The sequence below is a fragment of the Caloenas nicobarica genome, chromosome 3 (assembly GCF_036013445.1).
Source record: "Caloenas nicobarica isolate bCalNic1 chromosome 3, bCalNic1.hap1, whole genome shotgun sequence".
Classification (NCBI taxonomy): domain Eukaryota; kingdom Metazoa; phylum Chordata; class Aves; order Columbiformes; family Columbidae; genus Caloenas; species Caloenas nicobarica.
Window position 1 is genome coordinate 28,476,440 of NC_088247.1, and position 20,411 is coordinate 28,496,850.

Genomic DNA, 20,411 nt, shown 5'->3' on the forward strand with positions numbered 1-20,411 from the left:
CTTGCATCTGAAAGACACAATCAATGTCCAACCTTGATTTTTTTTTATAATCACATAATTTTTTTTTACAAAATATAAGAATACTTATAGCAAGATAACTCCTTTAACTACAGTTAGAACAATGTTAGTAAAAGCAGCTTAGAAAGGCTTTTCCCATGTTATACACATTTTTTAGTTCTGTTTATATTAACACACAGCTGATAATTAAAAAATTCATATTAAGCAATTTAAAAATAACCTAGTTTGATGATGACTTGTTATCTTCATATTATTGTTTCTTTGCTTTTAACAGTGTTGGTTTTAGGCCACCATACGCTCAGTAAATCCCAACTAATGTTTCATCTGTTTATCAGTAGCAGATAAAGCATGTTCTGTTCTCCTGAGTCTTGCTGGAGTGCTAAGGAAAAACAGCCCAGAGCTCTGTGTAAACAATGGAAAGCACAGTGAGTACCCAAGAACTGGTAAGGTCACCATGGAAAATAAACTGGCATTTGTGCTGGTGACTAGTTTAACTGTACCAGCAGAACATCTAGGTTAGAAACAGTTCTTGAGCACTTGTAAACAAAGCATATAGTATGTATTAGGGTGTTTGGACCCAGCTTTATGAGTTCAACTGATTTTTTTCATTTAATTTTCTTTTTTCTTCAAATGCTTAGTTAGTGGGATGCAGAAGAAGGACTCAGAGCAGCAATTTGAGCCTGTTGTAGCAAGCACTGTACAGCCTCCTGCAGAAGGATCAGCTGATGAATGTGCCTTCTTTCTGACCTGAATTCTTTTTGCTTTCCCAGTCCTGGGCCTCTTTTAACAAGAGACTGCCAACTATGCTGAATAGTGGAGCGGTTTTCTGACACAGCCAAGTTAGCAAGAGGAACTCAAAAGAAATTTCTGAATTTGTGAGTTAAACTTGATTTGATCCTGGAGATTAAAGTTTGATGCAAATAAACTGAAATCAGACTCAACAAGACAGTGCACTTGCTGAGGATATACCACCTCTTTGTTTGTAATCCTGAGACTGCGCTTAAAGCTTTCTGTCAATGATTTTTTTTTCCTCTCAATTTAATTTATAGCTTTCACTCCGGTCATGCAGAGCTTGCAAACCGCCAAAGGGCCACAAACAATAGATTAGATAAACTTCAGAGATTATAATAAAAAACATGAGTTCATTACTCAGCTGTACTTTTTTTTTTTTGGCTATATTCTTATACAAATATTTTTTTCAAAAATTTCTCTCTAGTCTTGCTTACCTGCTTGGAAGGACTTGGTACTAATTTGACTAAAAATACACAAAGCAAATAGATACATAGGTAAACTGCGGTCTATCTGAATGGAGTACTGAATTTACACATTTCTAAAATTCTACTTGTCCTGAAGTGCTTTGCTTTTCCCTTGCTTTTCTTGACTGCTTGTGAGTGGTGGGGTGTTTGTCTAAAAAGGAAAATGGCCTCCACAATAACTACCCAGTGCTGTTCTGAGCTATGACCCAAACACCCAGAGGGCCTGTATGAACCATACCCAACTGTGATGCAAGAGGCAACACTGACTAAAAACTACTTCAGAAGTCACTTTTCTCTGTGACAGCTGTGATGCAGAACATAAAGAAAAGTAATCGTTGCCCTGGCAGGCTTATAATGTATTCTATATTATTATGAACAGAAACTTTGACCACAAGACTGTATTTGTATCTATTTGGAACTCAGCTGAGTTCTGGGTTTACTTTATTTTTAAAAGTGACTACAGTAGCTGGAATTTTATTTACTTCTGTACAAAATAATTTAAATGAAGAGATGGCTCTTTCAGTGCAGAAGAAACAGTTCAGCTTTATGGTAAGAGCTTCTTTTGCCTTTTTACTCCTCCACTTAATACCATTTGCTGTCAAACAACAGATTGCTTCTATAGACATACTTCACCCTATTTATGAACAGGACCACAGGAACAATAAGTTGCTCCTCACTTATTTCTAGATGCAAGCCCTGGCTCTCCATCCATTGCTTCTATGGCTAGAGACTGCATCGTGCCATCATGGTAGCACAGAGTGTGAAACATCAGAACTTTCCCTCTTTTTTCTCGCTGACACCAGATTTCTCTCTGCCTTTCTCAGAGATGCGAGGTCCAGAAAGCCAGATGTAACTTCTGGCTTTTTCCAAATAATTCTCTGTCTCATCTTGTGTAGGTGAGTCATAGTTTGAGTTATGCAGACCTAAACATGAGGCAGTTGATTTTATACTCCATTTCAGATTGTCCGTAATGAGCAGGCTAAGTCTCTTTGGCCACAAGACTTGCAGCTACCTAAAACCCACACTGACTTTTTAGAGCAGCTGCAGGATGCTTTGGTACACACCTCAGAAGACCCTCAAAGGGCCCCCTGTTATAGGACAATGCAGAAAAGCTGGACACTTAACTAACCTACCATGTTCCCATTTACAAAAGGCTCCTGTAAGCCCAAAAGGAGCTACAAATTTGGATGAAGTTTAAAGTTGAGAGCACCTCAAACTCCACGTGAACATGGCTGCTTCATCTGAGCTCTACCTTTACTAATTTCTTCAGCTTCTCACAGGGGCTTAAGGAAGTTTTCTAAATTGCTTAAGCTACCATCAAACATTCTTCAGCCTAGCAAAAGAATCTGCAGGTGCCGGTCCCCAAATTTCCTAAACTTAAAATTCCCAATCTTTTGGTTATTAAGTTAGTATATTAAAGACATTTATTTTCTGTTTCCTGCTCCCCCATGGAATTATTTGGACAACAGCTGCTGAAGGCATGCAGGTAAGGGAGGAAATGGTCCGAAACAGCAGCTGTACAGAGTAAAAACCCTAAATGATTGCACACTGACATTGGGGACAGTTAGTCTGCAGCAGCAAGGCTGACCTCCATGTTTCTTGATCCAATAGTGATTGCTTACAAGAGGAGAGGTACACTCGAGTATTAGAAGCAAAGTGGTTTTAATAAATCATGCCTTCTAAAGCAGCCAACAGAGCTTTCTGAAGGTCTGAGCAGTTTAATCGAGTATGTGCTAGATAAATTTATCTTGTTTGTCACTTTCAGAGTTTTTCTGTTGGCTCCCTATAGCTGCAGATTGGCTGAAGTAAAATGGTTCAAAATTCTCTTTTATGTTAGTAGTAATGAAGCTCCTGCTCTGGAGAAGAGCTGTGGAGGTTTATTTCTGATCCTGAGGATCCTGAGAACTGAAACTGGGGAGAAATCTGTGCTAGAAGAACAAATGAGATGCTGACTACCTGAAAAAAGTCATATGAAATCGGTCATAGGGAGGTGTAGCTTCCTTGAAAGTCAATGTGCTCTGAAAAACAGAGACAAACTGCTGGTGGGAACTGGAACAAGGAATGAATTAGCAAATATAGTAGACTTAATGCTGTGAATGATAGGGATAAAGAGAAAACTGTTTATGTGCTACATGTCTGACAAAATTTCGAGGTAGACACTTTTTTTTAAACAGTAAGAAAAATCACTAAATAGTACAGTAACTAACAGTACACAAACTTTGAAATACTTTTGTTTCTTGGGGGAAAAAATATTCATTCTGCATTTGTAGAAATTTGGCCACCACAATGCACTTGCAACTAAAGAACCTCCAAAACTGGCAAAAGTTTTGCGGTTAAAGTGAAGCACCAGAGATTCCTGTTGGAATAGACATTAACATGTCTATAAAATAAGCCAGAAGTACTTCACAAATATTGACACTATTAAAATACTTGCATAGACATTATGTTTTATGAAATGCCAATTTGCAAGCTCTTAAGAAGCTATGAAAAGTATAACTATTCAATCCATACTTCCTGAAAAGATGGAGACAGGTGAAATGTTAATTCATATGACTTTTTGAGTGAAAAGCTCATTACAGGATAAGAAATTGATATTGAGGAAGCTTCTGTGTAAGACAAAGTAGTAGGGTGATGGTTGGAAAAGAAGCAGTTACACGGCCTTAGTAGAAATGGAGTGTAGTAGTGTACAAAAGTGAATTTATTGCTATGTTTGCCTTTCATAATGTGGCCCCAATTTTATAATTGAGAACTCAAACTTTGCTCTGCTCTGGCAAAACATTTTCATTTTAAAGGTTTTCCAGTGCTTAAAATAAATTGAACTTTACCTCACAAATATTGAGCACATTATTTCTATGGAAGTAAGGAAAGAAAATGAAGAAGTGTTATGAACTAATCATTTGCTTCGTTGCTGATCTGGTAGGAGTTGAATTAAGATTTCTACAAAGCTTCAAATATCAGTTTTGAGGTAGGAATTATTATCTGTTAGAAAAAGAGCTGAAATATTTCTAACAGGAATTACTTAGGTCCTATCTAGAGACCTAGATCATGATGTCAGGAAAAACAAAACAACCCGAATTTCACTGTGTCCTATCATAAAGAAGCTTTCAGCATGAAAACTGATACCCAAAACAGCACTGACAGTGACAATAGTCAGAGCTAGTGGGGAGAAGAATCTAAGCTGCTTTACCACAGAGAAAGGAAGTCCTTTTGGAGAGATGCTGTAGAATAGGGACAGATAAGAAGAAATTATATCACGGCAAACTTCCATTTTTATCAGAAACAGAAAATATTAAAAATAGTTAGCAAAGCTTCTCTTTGCATCATGTTTCTTAGTTATCATAGTAAAATAGTGAAAAAGTCACGAGGATCTCAGCCAAAGGAGATCCTAGTTTGTTTCCTTACAACACATAGATTTTAGATCTTTATTTCATAGGCAACTGAAACAACATAATGCATGTTTTAAAAGGAAGTGAAAACAGTATTATCTTTACCTTGAAAGCCGTTCTTAAATCTAGATCCGTTCGGTAGGAGTTCTGGAATATACTCATAATAGCCTCCCAAATAAAACTGACTGAAGACATTGAGTCCAACCAGTCTCCCAGGAGAAGCGACAGTTTTATTCTTGTGATCATCCACCTTTCAATGAAACATTTATATTTGTTACAATAAAGGAATTTACCTTATATAGAAACACCTAATGAAGACAGTCCTCCAAACTTAACAGGGAAACACAAAAGTAGTTTTTAAACTTTCCATATAAAATGTGGGAAAAATAAGGGACACTTTCATCTAAGAGCTATCCTTCTAAAGGAAGTAATTTCTTACCTTCAGCCAGCCTTTTTGTAGATATCTGCCAAGATGGATGACATGAATACTGAGTGTCAGATCAAGTGGTTTACTACTGATTGTTGCTGTGCCAGAACCTAGATTGTAGCTATATACAACTCGGCCATTACGGAGGCCTAACACCAAGAAATCATCTCCATTCAGACCTGAAAAGGCAAAAGAAGAATAACTACTTATTCTAGGATCTAGTGAATACTGGTGCACAAAAAATTCTCCAAATCCACTGACAATATATCAGTTTAGGAAAAATTTAGCCAGGAAGGTTTTAAATTTTATATACATTTTAATATCCTCTGTTTAACTAGTAATACTATTTCCAGTACTCTTGTGGATTTAAAGTGGAAACTGCAGAGATTTTGAACATATTTCAGACTTTTTTAGGGAAGTTCTTTTTCACACTGGAGTAGGTTAATGACATTCACAAAACCTGTTGAGCCTGGTAAATTTAGCAGCCATTGCTGCTCCCTCCCCCTACAGCATGAATAAATTCTCAACTTTCTCCAGAATCTTAAAACGAGCAAATTGAAATTCCAAGTTGCATGTGAGAAAAGCCCATGACTTAATTCTATTCCGGTTTGCTTTCATGGTAGGTACTTGAGAGCAGCTGCTACTGTGAGGTAAGGGGAAAAATAGGGATATGGGCCTGAAGCTTGGTCAGCTGTCCTCAATCCAAGAGTGCCTGGAGACTTTACTGCAGCTGCCCCTGATTAGGGTGGTTCTAGAGTATTTCTTACTGAGGTTTCTCTGGTCAGAACAGCTGTATGCTCTAATTCTCTGAAGTCTTCTTAGACTTTCAGGTTAGAATTCATTCATGTGAAAATCTGCAGTAAATAAATTAATTTCTTTATATTTAGAACTACATGCTGGAAGTGTAGTCTGTGCTTATCAGGTACTATGCTATAAAATCTCATTTGAAAGGTTTTTAAGTCTGACATAAAGCCTGTGAGTGAGAATTAAGTTTCTGGACTCATTCCTGGTTATCTGAGTAAATGGATATTTACACTGGCATCTTTGAAGAGAATTCAGTCTACTCATGTAGGCAAGAGTAAAACCACCATTAGAAAAAACATTATCAACTTGATTATTTTTACAAAACCCACCCTTTCTTTTGCACATACTCCTAGTATGGTAAAAGAACTGGGATACAAACAATGGTAAAAGGGAAGAATGTTATCAGTCTTGGATTAGGATGCCCTGAATTGAAATTCAAAGCCATCAATTTCTTTTTACAACTCTCCTGTGAATTCAAGCAATTCAGCATTCAATTTCATGCATGTAAATTGTGTTTTATTTGATATTCTGTTTTCATAAGGGTATCTCATTTTGTATTTGGTTTAGGGAAGGTCTCTTCCTATTTGTTCTTGCAGTGTCATATGGTGCCCGTCATTTCAATTGTATTCTTTGATGCCCCCATGCATGGGGAGTTTGCTTCATTTGCAAAAGATAAAGTGGGCTTTTCCCCCACAAGAAGCAACGATAGGTATATTTCATCCTCACAGCGAAGTTCTGCATACTAATGTTTCATGGCCAAAACTACTGTATTTCCCTTGTCTCATATGTTGTAAGTGAACATGCTGCTTTAGCAATGTGGGAAGGAGGAGGAACAGTACTCTGCTTTTTCTATACAGAAGTTTGATTTTTCTATATCGTTACTATTTTGATGTAACATGAATATATATAAAAAGAAAAGCTTATTCCAAAGAATTTTAATATGCAGCCTCTGTAGAAAATGTGCAGTTACATTCAGTTGAATAAAACACAAACACTGTTTCTTTTTATTTAGATGATTTGTTCATGACTGAATGAAACCCCATTGCCTTCAGTTACATTGGCATTACCAGTGAAGGATGTCTAAACTGAAAACAACAGTTTTTTAAAGTCATTACCAACACTTCTATTTTTAACAGTGTCCACAAGGTAGTTACATGATTTGGCCTGAAAAACCAGGGGAGGCACATTAAAGACACCAGTAAGAATTTCTTCTACTCAATTCAGCTAAATATGGTTGCATGAGCTCCACAATGACTTTGACATTACAGGGCACACCCTGCAGGCAGGCCTTTTTGAGACAGACTTCAGTGCAATGTATCTGGTTTATTTTTAAGCATTTTTTTGTATTATATTTGGACTTCTTGTAACTGAAAAAAACCCCAACAACCCAACAGGTTAATTCACACTATCGGTGCTCTACATTTCATATTTATTCATAGAATCCTTCATATTCTATCCTGAGTAAAGAAAGTAGACAAACTGGTGTGATTTTTGTTTGGTTACATTTCCTATTTCTGTACTGACAGTTTGAAATTCAGTTCCCAAAGTTGTAGAAAGATGTCTGAATGTGGGGGTTCATTCTTGTCATTGAAAATAATGTACTAATGATTCATTTGTGTTTGTTTGCATTACAAAAGAGCTATGTATAATTGTTATAAAACTTTTTTGAAAGCTGCTTTCTGAATTACTAGGTGGAAATACTCTAGGTAATGTCAATGCACCATTTCCACTTGGCTAGCCAAAAAATAAAGACAATATTTCCTCCATCCACAATAATAAATAATTAGTAAGTGAAAGGAAAAGCTGCCTGCGAGCAAATGGTGACTGTCATGATATGAACGGTGTTAGACCTGGATGCAGTTAAAATAGTGTTGAATATAGTTCAGTTAGCAGGATCAGCCAGGCCTGACCATATTTTGCTGAAGTTTGGAAAAAAAGTTAGCAAAGTCTGATTCACACACAGACACAGAAAAAAAAGTTTTGAGTTTAAATACACTCACAGTGGTTTAATATTTATTTATGTTAGGCTAGTTTGGAGAATCAACTCAATAGATTAAGTAAATCAGTTTGTGGCTGTTTGTCCATATGCTGTACCAGGGTATCACGGCACACTGAAGTACAGCTGATAGCTGAGCTGCACCAGCTAAATTTGACAGGATCTTTGCAAATTAAAAGTAACAGGCTTAATTGTAAACTGCCAAGCCCTTCTAAGCTAACATGTTTTAGTTGGCATTGTAGCAGACTAACACTCTGACTCTCAGAAGTCTACCACGAGGAGAAAGGGGAAGAAGCCCTAGAGTGTACAGGAACTTAAGTAAAGAAAACGAGACCTAAGAAAATATCAAATGTATTAACATAGCAAATGGAGAATACCCTGTATCCTATTGATGTGATGTACTGCAGTTGTTTCATGCAATATATATGTAACTGCATAAGGCATCCCCCAAACATTTTTAAAAATGTAGTTTGGGACCTCAGTATCTTAAAACTGCAACTAATAATTTCTCCCCCCTTTCACCTTCCTGAAGTATTAATTTTCTGAGCCTATTCAGCATAAGCACAGGGTTCCCACATGTTGTGGGCCATAGCTGCCAAACTACTTGTGATGTTTTGGATATGGTAAAGCATCTACTGTAGCAGTAGAGACTTACATCTAGGTACCTAAAGCACTTTCCTACTCTGATGGGTTTAGACCTAAAGACACATCACCAAACATCCCCCCTAGGCTTCAACAATCCTGTAGGACAGCTCCAAATCAAAAAGTTAGCTCATGCTCCAATTGTGGAAACAATTAAGGTAAAAATAAGTACTATGTTTCCTATGATCTATTAAGTATAAAGTAGTTTCTACCTGACTGCTTTAAATCTGCATTAACATTTCATTAATTTTTTCTCAGCTTTCATCAATATTATGGATCCTGTGTGGACAGTAATGCTAGGATGGACATAACACATGTAGTATTACTGTTTTACCCCATTTCAATGCTGAGGCCACATCAGCCTGCCACAGTGGGGTGCTGTGAAGGAATACCTAAAGTATTGCTAAAATCTTAGTACAATTGTTGTAAGTAGATTTATATAACCTGCTTCTCAGCTGTGTTAATCAGACCAAGTTGAATACTTCGCTACACAGATTGTAGCAGGACTTATTCATAGCTAGCTTGGGTTAACTTGTATTGAGTGATCTCAATGATTAGGATCTAATATTTCATGTAAATAACACAGAGTCCAATTCTGGCTGCCACAGGGTTGGATTTCAGTGTTGAGAGTTCTGTGAGCCATGGAAGTGCAGCCACTGAGACAACAGCAGCAATTTGTGGCTGTTCCTGCAGCAGGTTGGTTGAGGACACAAGAAGAAGAAATGGCAGGTGGCTGTGGCATGATGGATGGATGGACTTTCCAATAAAGTAAGTATCACTGGAAAAAGATTTGAGACAGCATTTCTCAAAACTGCACACCAAATAAACATAGTCAATAATGAAATTTATGTTTATGACTGAAAAGAGAATCTTAATCTTCTGGTTTCCATTTATTTTGTTCAGAAATATGCTACCTCAAGCATCAGATTAACTGTCGACTTTAATAACTGGAAGCAGTTACACTTCTTAATGAAAAGAAACATTTATACAATCTGATTGTTTACTGTGTGTTTACAAACCAAGAAAGTATTGAAGAGATTATTTCCTCCTAATAAAATTATATCCTAAAAAGAATCAAGAAAAAGATGCATATATTTATATCCTACTTGTTCAATGAATATTTGAAAGCGTGTAAGGATAGATAATAAAAATAAAGCTTACCTTGGCCTTTCTGCCCAGTGAAAAAAATCAGGTTATCTTGTAAAGCTGAGTGGTGGTTTGCCAACTGAAATTTCACACGGAATTCATAGTAGAAGGTGATATTTGGGATTGTAGAATAAGCTAAGAATGACGTATAGCCAAAGACATCTGTACCACTGAAACTCGGTTGACTAATATTAATAGCTGGATTTAAAAAAAAAATAAATTAGGTGTTAGGGCAAATTATTTAATATATGTATTTGCAGATTCTATTTAATAGCCCATTGCAGAACTTAAAAACTAATAAATAATACTAATAATTTGATACATTGTAATATTTTTCATACATACAAACATAGTTTAACTTTCTTCTGAGTCTAATCTCTTTATTTTTCAGCTTTTGTAAAGAGGCTTCTTTTACCACTGACTTATTGGCAACTACTGCCATCTCCTGGATTCTAGATAGCATTGTTATGAATAGAAATACACTGCAATATTTACTCAAAACTCAGATAGACAAAAGAAAACATACAAAGAAATTCTCCTGTTAAAAGAAGTGCCATCTCTGACATGCATCTGAGTGAAAGTGAGTACAGAGATGTGCTGAAGAGGTTGAGGAATTATAATTCTTCACAGGTAAGGAAATAATCAAAAGAAACATCATAAAAGGATGAATTTGCAGCACAGTGAATAGAACCTGCATGAATTATATTGTTCACATTATTTGCTCCACCATTTGAACTATCTGAATATTCAGGAATTGAGTATCAAAAAATGTATCATTTACACTACTGACAAATTATTTTTTTTACTGTCATTTAGGTTCAATTTAGTGAAAATTTCCTTTATGTTTGGCACTGACCAAGCAAAACACGTAGCTTTTTCTAAAATGCCTTTACCAACTACATATACTCCTCCTTCCTCCAAAGCTGCGAAGGCTACAAGTTCATTCAAACACCTACTGATTTTGCAACACAGAAATTTATAATTTATGCTAAGAAAAACTGTGGGATTAAAAAAGCAGATAAAAAGCAAATGAAATCACGTCTATACACATATCTGTACTGGTAAACAGTTGTTAGAACACTGTTGCTAAGCACTCCCACAGCCCCAAGGACTGCTGCTGCAGCCGAGTAGCCAGGCTGCTGTAGTCAATTCTTGTAGTTGATGCTCAGAGGAGAGATAACATAATGCTTGTATTGACAATATGGTTTAGTGAAACACAGGACAGAGAGGAAGAATAGCTGAGTAAAGCTTAATCCTGAAAGACTGGGTAAGGGGCTAGATTTAAAAGATTTGAGCAGTTATCTCTAACCAACCTGAGCACCAAATGTGACTAGATCCAGCTTTACTAATGGGGGAGGAAGGAATACGTAGCTGCACCATGTACAAACCAGACTGGGAAGTGCTAGTAAAGAATTATAAATCTGTGTTAAGTAAATCTGTGTTAGCCTAGGTACCTTTCAGCATCTGGCCTTCAACACTTACACAGTGGAAGAAATAATCACACGTAATTGTGAAAATGATATCACCATCTCTAGTTTGTGGAATCTGTATCTAAATTTGCAACCTGGGACACCTGCCACGTCAGCACTGAAGTGGCAGACGTTGCCTCAGTATCTGCATCTGACCAAAGGTGCAGACGTAGGCTCTGACAAACCTTTTCTAGCACAGATTTGCAGGCTGCAGCAATACAGAGTGTACTGTCCCATTTATTAAGCACCACTTCACACAGCTGGCACATTGTGCCTTGTTCTGTGATCTGAAATGGGAGCCAGGAAATTTCTCTATGAAACAATGATTTTGTCCTAATTAGAAGAAAACTGACAATGAGTTTGTTCTTAATCTAGTCTGACTGAACATAACCTCAAGTCTCAGACCTTTGTGAGTCATGTGCTGCAGCGGAGGAAAAACACAACTGTTCGTATTTAAATTTGTTGTTGGCTGCAGTTCACCAGTACTCACTCAGATTACCTGAACATGCCTGAGGGACATTCAAGTTCAGCATTTTATGCTTCTCAGGAAGCTATGACAGACAGATGGCTCCTTTAATGTGAAGTATTCTTTCTACCTTTCTTTTTTCTTTTCTTTCTTTCTTTCTTTCTTTCTTTCTTTCTTTCTTTCTTTCTTTCTTTCTTTCTTTCTTTCTTTCTTTCTTTCTTTCTTTCTTTCTTTCTTTCTTTCTTTCTTTCTTTCTTTCTATTTAATTCAAAGCAAAATATTTAAGAGAGAAGATTTTAAAATAAAGGAGGCCTTTGTTTTTACTGGTTTTTCCTGTTCCCTTTATAATGGGAAAGGCAAATTCTTTCATGTAACTCCACAGTGCCAGGTAATTTGGTTCACTGACAGAGATCACTGAAGAGTCTATTCCTGACAAGCTCTTCCCAGCAGGGTGAAACACTTCATTCCCAGGATGAAGTATGCCATTGTCTCAGCTGTTTTGTTGGAGCTTTCTAACTGGGGAGTTATTATCTTGCTTTTCTACTTGCTTCTTTCAACATTCCCTATAAAGATGGATGGAACATTGACAAATGAATGTCCTACAAAGTGAGCTACAACAGTAGGACGTGGACAGTAGAAAGATGCTGCTCCCACTGACCAGGTGCTGTACAACATACAGAAAATTGTTAAATATATCCATACTCATATTATTACTACATATCAGTTTAAATTTCACTGCAGTTTTGACACATCCTAGAACAAAAGGCTCAAAGATCTCAATTCATGCTCACAACTAAAACCATATCTCATTCAAGCAAGAACACTTTTGGCCCATTAACCAGGGGACAGCAAATTTGGGGCTACTGAGACAAGACTCAGCTTTTCTCTGTGTGTTTCTTTATGTAACAAAGTGATAGACAGATTTACTGGCTGAGGTTTTGTTGAAGTCATGACAAAACTGTGTTGATAACAGAACTGTTCCTATCTAAGGTTATTTTAAAATTTATCTTTAAATAACTTTACCTAAAATGAAGGGTATGGGGCTACTCTTTTAAGAAGGCAGAAGTGGGAACTGGCCTTAGTAAGCTGAACATGTTATCCAAAATTTAGTTTGGTAAGTTCACCATCATAGGAAGTTGCTATCTTTGACTCCAGAGACAAGTATCACCATCTCTATATGGCCTGTGATACTACACATGGCACGGGCTCCCAACAGTACTGAAAAGGTTGGTCTTAAATTGTGGTTTCGCCTATTGTTTTCTCCTGCTTTTAGGATGACATCTAAGAAAACAGGCTTGGGAGAAAAATTACCAGGCCAAAGGGATGATGAAGTTTTACAGCCATAAATTAACAGAAAATGGTACAGAAAGATAAGCAGTTTTATTGAAAAAGTTCATACCAGTAAATATAGACAGCAATATTCAGTGTTTGCAAACAGGTTGTGTATGCTATATTTGGTCAACTGTCAGATGTCAAAATCTTGACACTGTCAAGCAGGTTTAAAATGCTTCTTAGAGACACCTCAGAGACAGTCCAAGTTCAAAACACCTCAGACAGAGGTGACATGTTTTGAAGAATAATTCTCAAAGTCCTGAAGAAGGTGTATCACAGAATGTCAACATGTTACTCAGGAGTTCCTGAAGGCGGGACAGCTATTCAGAGATGACACTGAATGAATGGCCTATGTCCATGATCTTTAACATGGATGCACCCTGAAAGAAAGTCTATATAAAGGCAAAAAGATGGGAGCTCTGTCTTCAACCCAAAACATAATATACATTCTGGTTTGGACCTTTATCTTCAGTGCAATTTTACCTACAGCTCACCAGAACTGGGTAGAAGAACTGCACTTTACTTTCAAGATCTTCATATGGGGAAAGGTTACATATAATCATGCCTTCTGTACTCTCACCAAAAAATCCGGTATGTGCTAAATTTTTGCTATACGGTAATACGAAAACATTTTATTTCACATTGATGTTTAATAATTGTTAGACTTTTAATTTCACAGTATTGCTTACCTATTTTTTTCTATATTATTTACTATAGGAAAGAGACATATCTAGGCCCTAAGCCTCTCCCTTAGAAGAAATCTGCACATGTACACAATGGGTGGCAGCCATCTGAGAAAATGAGAGCATCTGTGATTTAGGTGTCTATATAACAGCTGACTACCTAAAGTTGCACTCTATGTCAGTGGAAAAATTAAGCACATTTACGATGCAGTGTCTTTCACATGAAACACCTACCTTATACAGGTCAGGTGAACAGTATTCTGAAATACTTGTTTCACCCCATCACATACAAAAGTAGCATTAGGTCGTAAGTCAGAGTGAAGTATTACAAACTTGTAAAGTTAGGTAGGATGAAGCCTATCTTCGCTGTATCCTGCAACTGCTTCTGACTCTGCTTTTTCTTTTTCTTTGGTCTTCATTGCCATAAAAGCTAAATGATTTAGAAATTCTGAACTCATTCTCTGTGAAATCAAGGAATTTTTTTTTTCTGATTTTGAAGAGTGGGAACCATAGGATACTCAGAAACTAAATTATTTGCACAAAGTTACACACAAAGTCTGGAGTGTATTGTAGAATTGAGTATAGATGTATGAACTCCAGTTGAAAGCACAATCACAAAACATTCTTTGCAAATTGACCTTTTAATTTCTTACCCCTGGGTGTCTGAGCACGGCCCCTTTCAAAATATCTGGCAAATAGCAATTTTCATAACTAATGTTGATCTTTGACCTGAGGATCTCCCCTCAGCTCTTTATGGCCTTTTCATCCAGTTTTAACTGTGCAGTTTGCTGGGGCTATGAAGTATGTTCAATAACACATCCAGCACTGTAGAAGCTCACGACATCCCTGCTGTGCTTTAGGTTCCAGATGTAGTAACAGACTCAACTCAGAATAACAGCACAGTAACAAATACAAATCAGAAGCATGGTTACCCAAGTTAAAACAACAGTAAATCCAGTATATCACTAACAGTGGGATAAACTTAATATCTGGGCACACAAAGATTTATGTGGCGGAGTTATCACGAGGCCAGCAGGAAGCAGAGCATTTCTTCTTCTCCAGATGAGCAACTCAGACCCACTGACAGGTTTAGGGAATTTCAAATTCCCTGATCAGACTGTTATTTTTTATTGTTGACTTGCAGAAGCACTACCTGCATGTGTTGACCAGCCATCACACTCCACCCCTGCTCCTCTCCTTGCTGGTCCTCTCCTGTGTGTGCACGGTGCTTGGATGTTACCTGAAAGGGTGCGTGACCACCATATGGAGCTGTACCTATATAAGGCATGTGGTCACCAAATGGAGAAATACTGTATAAAGCAATAGGAGCCCCAGAGGCATGTTTTATGAAAATCATTATATATTATTTTGGTTTACTTCTTCACAGTTTTCTCCAGAGTGTTGAAGCAATTTCTCACACTCAGTAAAAGTCAGATGTAGTATCTAACTAACTGCCCTATCCTTAGCAGATAGGTACCTGCACTAAATGTTTGTGAACAGCCCTACCTATGCTGGTCTCTGGAGAGTAAAATGTTAACTAATCCTGAGTCAAAAGCTTATATTTCTGGCTAACTCAATAGATCCATCTTGACAACTATTTCATTTTTTATCTGTTTCTGGACTGGCACTTATAGATTTTATACCATATTTTTTAATCATGTTTCTTCTCTACACTAAGTATTATTTATCAAGAGATCTTTATTCATTCACATCAAAAAGTTAATCAGTAAATGTGCATCAGTGTAAAACATCCAGTCTTTGAGATACCTTTCATGCAATGACTTTCATTAGTTTGATTTTGATGGAGAGTAGTTTGCCATACTCTTACATATTTTTAAATTAAAAATTTAAAAAATAGGAAAAAACCCCACAACTGTATGAAAAACACAGTGATTGGTAAAATTGTGTCCAGCAAGATATCTCCACCTTTTCCTTTTATTCTCTTTCCTTTCATTATAAAGCTGTGGAGCCAAGACTGGAGAAAATTGTATAATCTTCTAGCACTTGAAACACAGTTCTTTGAAACATTATTTCTAGAATGTTTTCGGATGGCTGAAATAGCAGAGGGCACAGCTAACCACACTGGTTATTTCCCTTTTCCTGCCTGGAGACCATCCAAGCTGATTCCCACCCTTGCTCTTGCAGTGTACAGTCTGAAGTGAGAAAGAACAGAGATGTGTCCCAATGGCTATGATTATAAGCCATGCAAAACCACATTACAAATTATCAGAGTGCCTAAAACACACACTGTTCTGACAGAGTACCGAAGTCTTTTATCAACTTCTTGTCCTTGATCTTGTCCTATGTCTCCCTGTCAGTCCCATGCCATTCATCATGGTCCTCTTCAGCATTCCCAGCACTGAACAAGTAATAAGGTACGATATGTCCCATTGCCTCACAAACAAATAATGACAAATTATCCCATTATATAAATACATTAATATGGTTGGTTACCTACTTCCCTAACATTGTACAACGTATCAGAGGTGAGCATAAAAGTGGGAGGTAAAAAAAAATCAACTATAGTTTGAAAAAAATCTTAAAGAGGAAAGAATAAAGTGACAAAGAAGAAAGAAAATACTAGTTTCATTATCTTTGAATTTTCTGTTATAAGTTAAAATTAATGTTTCTTTTAGTGTTCACTGGCAATACATCTTGAACCACAGCTTTACAATACATCGCAAAAAACAAGACAGATGAAAGGGATAGAAAAAGATGAAGACTTCAGGCTACAGAATTACCATCACATAATCCGCTTCTTTCTATTATCACTGACTACTGTGAAGAGTTATCAATTCAGTGTCTGGTTCCAGGATTGGCAGCCATATACACTGTGGCATGAGTATTATTCAGTTCTCTTAAATACCAGCTCACATATTTGCAAAGATAATATTGAAAAAAAAAATGGAAATTGCTACCAAGTGTTGTATTTTCCAGTCTTCCAAGCTGTATAAAAGTTTCCAGAAAAATGCCCTTTGCCATCACAAAATTCAGCAGCCACTGTTTCTCTTACTGGCTTGCAGTATAGCAAATAATAATAATAATAAAACCCCAAACAAACAAACTTGCTCTTGAGCACAGAAACATTCATGAACAGAGTGCAAAATATTTTCTTAGCTGAGTTTAGAAAAATTATTTTTAAAGTAGCTGGGTTATTCCTCCTCTTACTTATGTTTGTAATGAATCAGCAAGAAGATTGCACGTTTGAGCTACAACACATGCTCCTGATGGAAGCAGCTTGCTTAACAAAGCTATATAAACCTAAATATAAATGCATTTCTATAAATTCCTATATATTTACAATCACCAATTTTAAATACCCATTTGCATGCAGACCTCTGGCACAAGGTTCTGGTAGCAACCTCTCTCTGTGTAATGCGGCACATTAGAAGGTATTAGATCAGGGACCGATGGCTGATGGCTCTTCTCCATAATTTTTCCAGGAATTGAGGTTACACTAACAGTTCTGTAGTTCCCTGGGTCTTCCCTCGCTCCCTTTTTGTGGATTGGAATAACATTGTCCATCTTCCAGTCAGCAGGAACCTCCCCAGACTCCCAAGACCTTTCGTAGATCATAGAGAGGGGTTCTGCTGTATGATCCACTAGCTCCTTCAGAACTCTGGGATGAATCCCATCAGGCCGCATGGACCTGTGAACATTCAGATGATATAGCTGGTCCCTTCCAATTTCAATGTTCACAAATGGAAAGTCACTGTTCCCACGCTTATGGTCCTCTGACTCAGGACTGGACACCCCAAGGTCTATCATTATCATTAAAGACTGAGACAAAAACTGCATTGAATGCCTCTTCTTTTTCTTCATCCCTATTAGTCAGATGACCACCTTCAACAAGCCCAATGTTTTCTTCAGAGCTCCTCTTGCTATTAACATGCATAAAAAAGCCCTGGACAGTTTCAGCTGTAATTGAGCTTGGGGCTTTCGTGTCTTCCGCCTGCATAAATGAACCACAGCTCTGCACTCTTCCTGCAAAGCCTGACCTTGCTTCCAAAGATCACACAGTTTATTTTTCCTCTTGACCTCCATGAGGAGTTGCCTGTTCAGTGAAACTGGCCTTCTGCCCTACTTGCTTGACTTATGACAGTGAAATTGCCTGCTCCCATATATTTAGTTTAAATGTTTTGCTAGTTCTACATTAAAGCTGTTTTCTTTAATAGGCAACACAGTTTCCTCACCAGAAACTCTGGGGAGTTCAAGGAGGAAAAGCTAAGGGGTGGTGGAGCTGCAGGGTAGTGCAGTGCCAGGTGAGAATTCAAGGTGGTAGTAGAAGACTCCTGATGTCTGAAAGACTGTTGTAAGAGGAGTTAGAGATCTGCACAATGTGTAATTCAGGCATATGGCTTCCCGTTCCCACCTCCAGTAGATACTTAGGTATTGCTTTATTTGTCTTGTGGTATCAGTAGTCATGGAGCCCACGGGCCCTATTAGCTTAGCTTATTTCTGTAATTGTATGGACTGGTAACTTGTACTTCTGATTGGAAGATGAGACTTGAAATAATAAAAGTGATTTCACTGCTCAAGCATGAAAATATGAAGCTGAAAAACTGGTAATACAGCAGTGACATTAATAGTGTGTGACTGTGGATATGATATGTGCGTTTTGTACAACTTTTATGAAATTCCTCACATTGGAGGGGAAAGGGGAAATTAAAGCCCAGCTAAAAGCAAATGACCCAGAAAATAAATTTCCTTGATCAGGAAGAAGAGCCACGCTGATCAGCATTCCTCAAAGTCTCTTACCGCTGACCAGAAACCTTGCAATGCAGTTTTTTTTTTTTTTTTAATCTGATGAAATTTCCTTTGGGCATCTGCTGTCACCAAACTGCATGATTTAGTCTGCAGACCCAAACAACTCTGAAGGTGACATTGTGCGCCAAACATAGCTGCACAGAAGCAATGTGCTTGCAGGCTGATTTTCACTCTACAGAGCTTGGAGCAAGTGACTATTCCCACTTCAGCACTTTGAAATTAATTTTATACATAGGGGGAATACATCCTGCAGAAAACCTGCTGGAATCCTTTGGACTTTGAACCATTACCGTGAATGTTTCTAAGAAATGTTTGAAGGAACATACTTACAGATTGCTGTGAACACATGCTGTGGATGGCCCTTTTTGGTGTGTGTTTATTAAATACAATGTCACAGTTAGGACTCTATTTTATGTTGTCACATATGTACATATGTGAAACACATGGTGTAACTAAAACACTAAAACACTGTAATTGACACAATTACTCAATTTAACAATGCACGTTCCTTTGAAATCCTTCTCCTTTTAAATTTGCATTTGTGCTCGCAAAGCACTTGCTCTTGATTGATGGCTTAACAAAATGCTCCATGGTATGACCAACAGCTTCCCAAAAAGGCCCAGTTTCTTGTGCAACATATAAGTAACAACAACACAAAGAGTTTAGAACTCCAGGTGTTCATTTCCATTCCTGGCGAATGAACCACTTCTACTTCAACAATGATACCCTGATACTTCCTCCTTAACATTTCTACGTCTTAATTATCAAAATTCCTTACGCTCATATTTCAAATGTACTGGCTTTATATTTTACAGATCATACCAGTTTCCTGTACCAACCAGTGAATGCCCCAATCTCTACTTAGATGAAATTGTTAAAAAAAAATAGAAAAAAGAAATAAAGGCTGATTAATGAGATGGTAGGGATTGAACAAGTTGCTGGTTTGGGGGGAGGGGGGGTTGGTAGAAGTACAGTGTCCTAAACTCTGTTTATTTTGGTGAGATACAACAGTAGTGTTTTTAATAGTTTAGTCTCATTAAAACTATTTGACTTTTATTTCATGTTAACCACAGTGATTTGGCCACATTTATGTTCAAATCATTATAATCAGAATTCTCCTTAATTTTAAGAGAGTTGAAGTATGGTGATACGAACATCTCTCTTAACTCTGAGCTCAAGCTTTCTCTTTGGACTTAGCACGCACCACAGATTTTCATGTAAGTCTTAGATTCCATGAAATGAAAATTTCCCTGGATGATGGGCAGTTCTAGTGCTAACCTAATCCTCACTTTCTTCCATAGCGAGTTGTTGACATGTCTTCCTGACCAACTTTTAAAAGTAGAAAAATCAAATACATAGAAGTATTTTAAAAAGCATTTCAGAGAAAAAAATGTCTATAGCACCGCTGGAGAACGTGTATTCATATGGTCTGAAATGGTGCTATTTGTAAATACTTCAATTCACCAGTGTGATCCTAAATACTGGAGATTTACAATCTGCAAGAAGCACAATGCAAGCAACTTTTTACTAAATTAAATATGAAAGGAAATTTATCAGACTAGGGCTCGACCGTTGGCTGCTTTCACACGAAACTACTGAAAAGCCAGAGCTCAATAACTGAGCTCAGTTTAAATGATACAGACTGCTTTTTGTACAGCTTAAAAAAACAAAGCCTCTTGGGAGAGTGAGTCAAGCTGCCACTGTAGACATAGTCACTCTTCCAAATTGTTGCATACAATAATGTGTCATGTTTTCTATTTTAGTAAGTGACTAAATTATTGCTTCAGGCAACTCCACTCCCCCTGAGCTGGAAGTCATAGGGACATTTAACTCCTCAAATCAACAGTGTTTGGTTATGTGATAAATGTTCTCCTGCACCCCCACAAAGCAGCAGGGAGAGCCAATGGCAGGTGGGGGAACTCAGTTCACACTCTACTCCAGCTACTCCCAGTCCTCTCTCAGGCCCATCAGCCCACCACAGGTCCATCTCCACAAACCCATAGAAGCACAGAGCCCAAA

At 37.4% G+C, this 20,411-nt stretch overlaps 1 protein-coding gene across 1 annotated transcript in view; it reads right to left on the reverse strand.

Moving 5' to 3' along the window:
• EYS (eyes shut homolog) overlaps positions 1–20,411 on the reverse strand; it is an 826,250-nt gene that overhangs the window by 33,279 nt on the left and 772,560 nt on the right. Inside the window, exons 42-44 of the mRNA XM_065631328.1 lie at positions 9,691–9,873; positions 5,100–5,266; positions 4,766–4,910 (exon numbers count right to left, since the gene is read on the reverse strand). Coding sequence (XP_065487400.1) covers positions 4,766–4,910; positions 5,100–5,266; positions 9,691–9,873 — 495 coding nt within the window. The remainder of the gene's footprint in view (positions 1–4,765; positions 4,911–5,099; positions 5,267–9,690; positions 9,874–20,411) is intronic.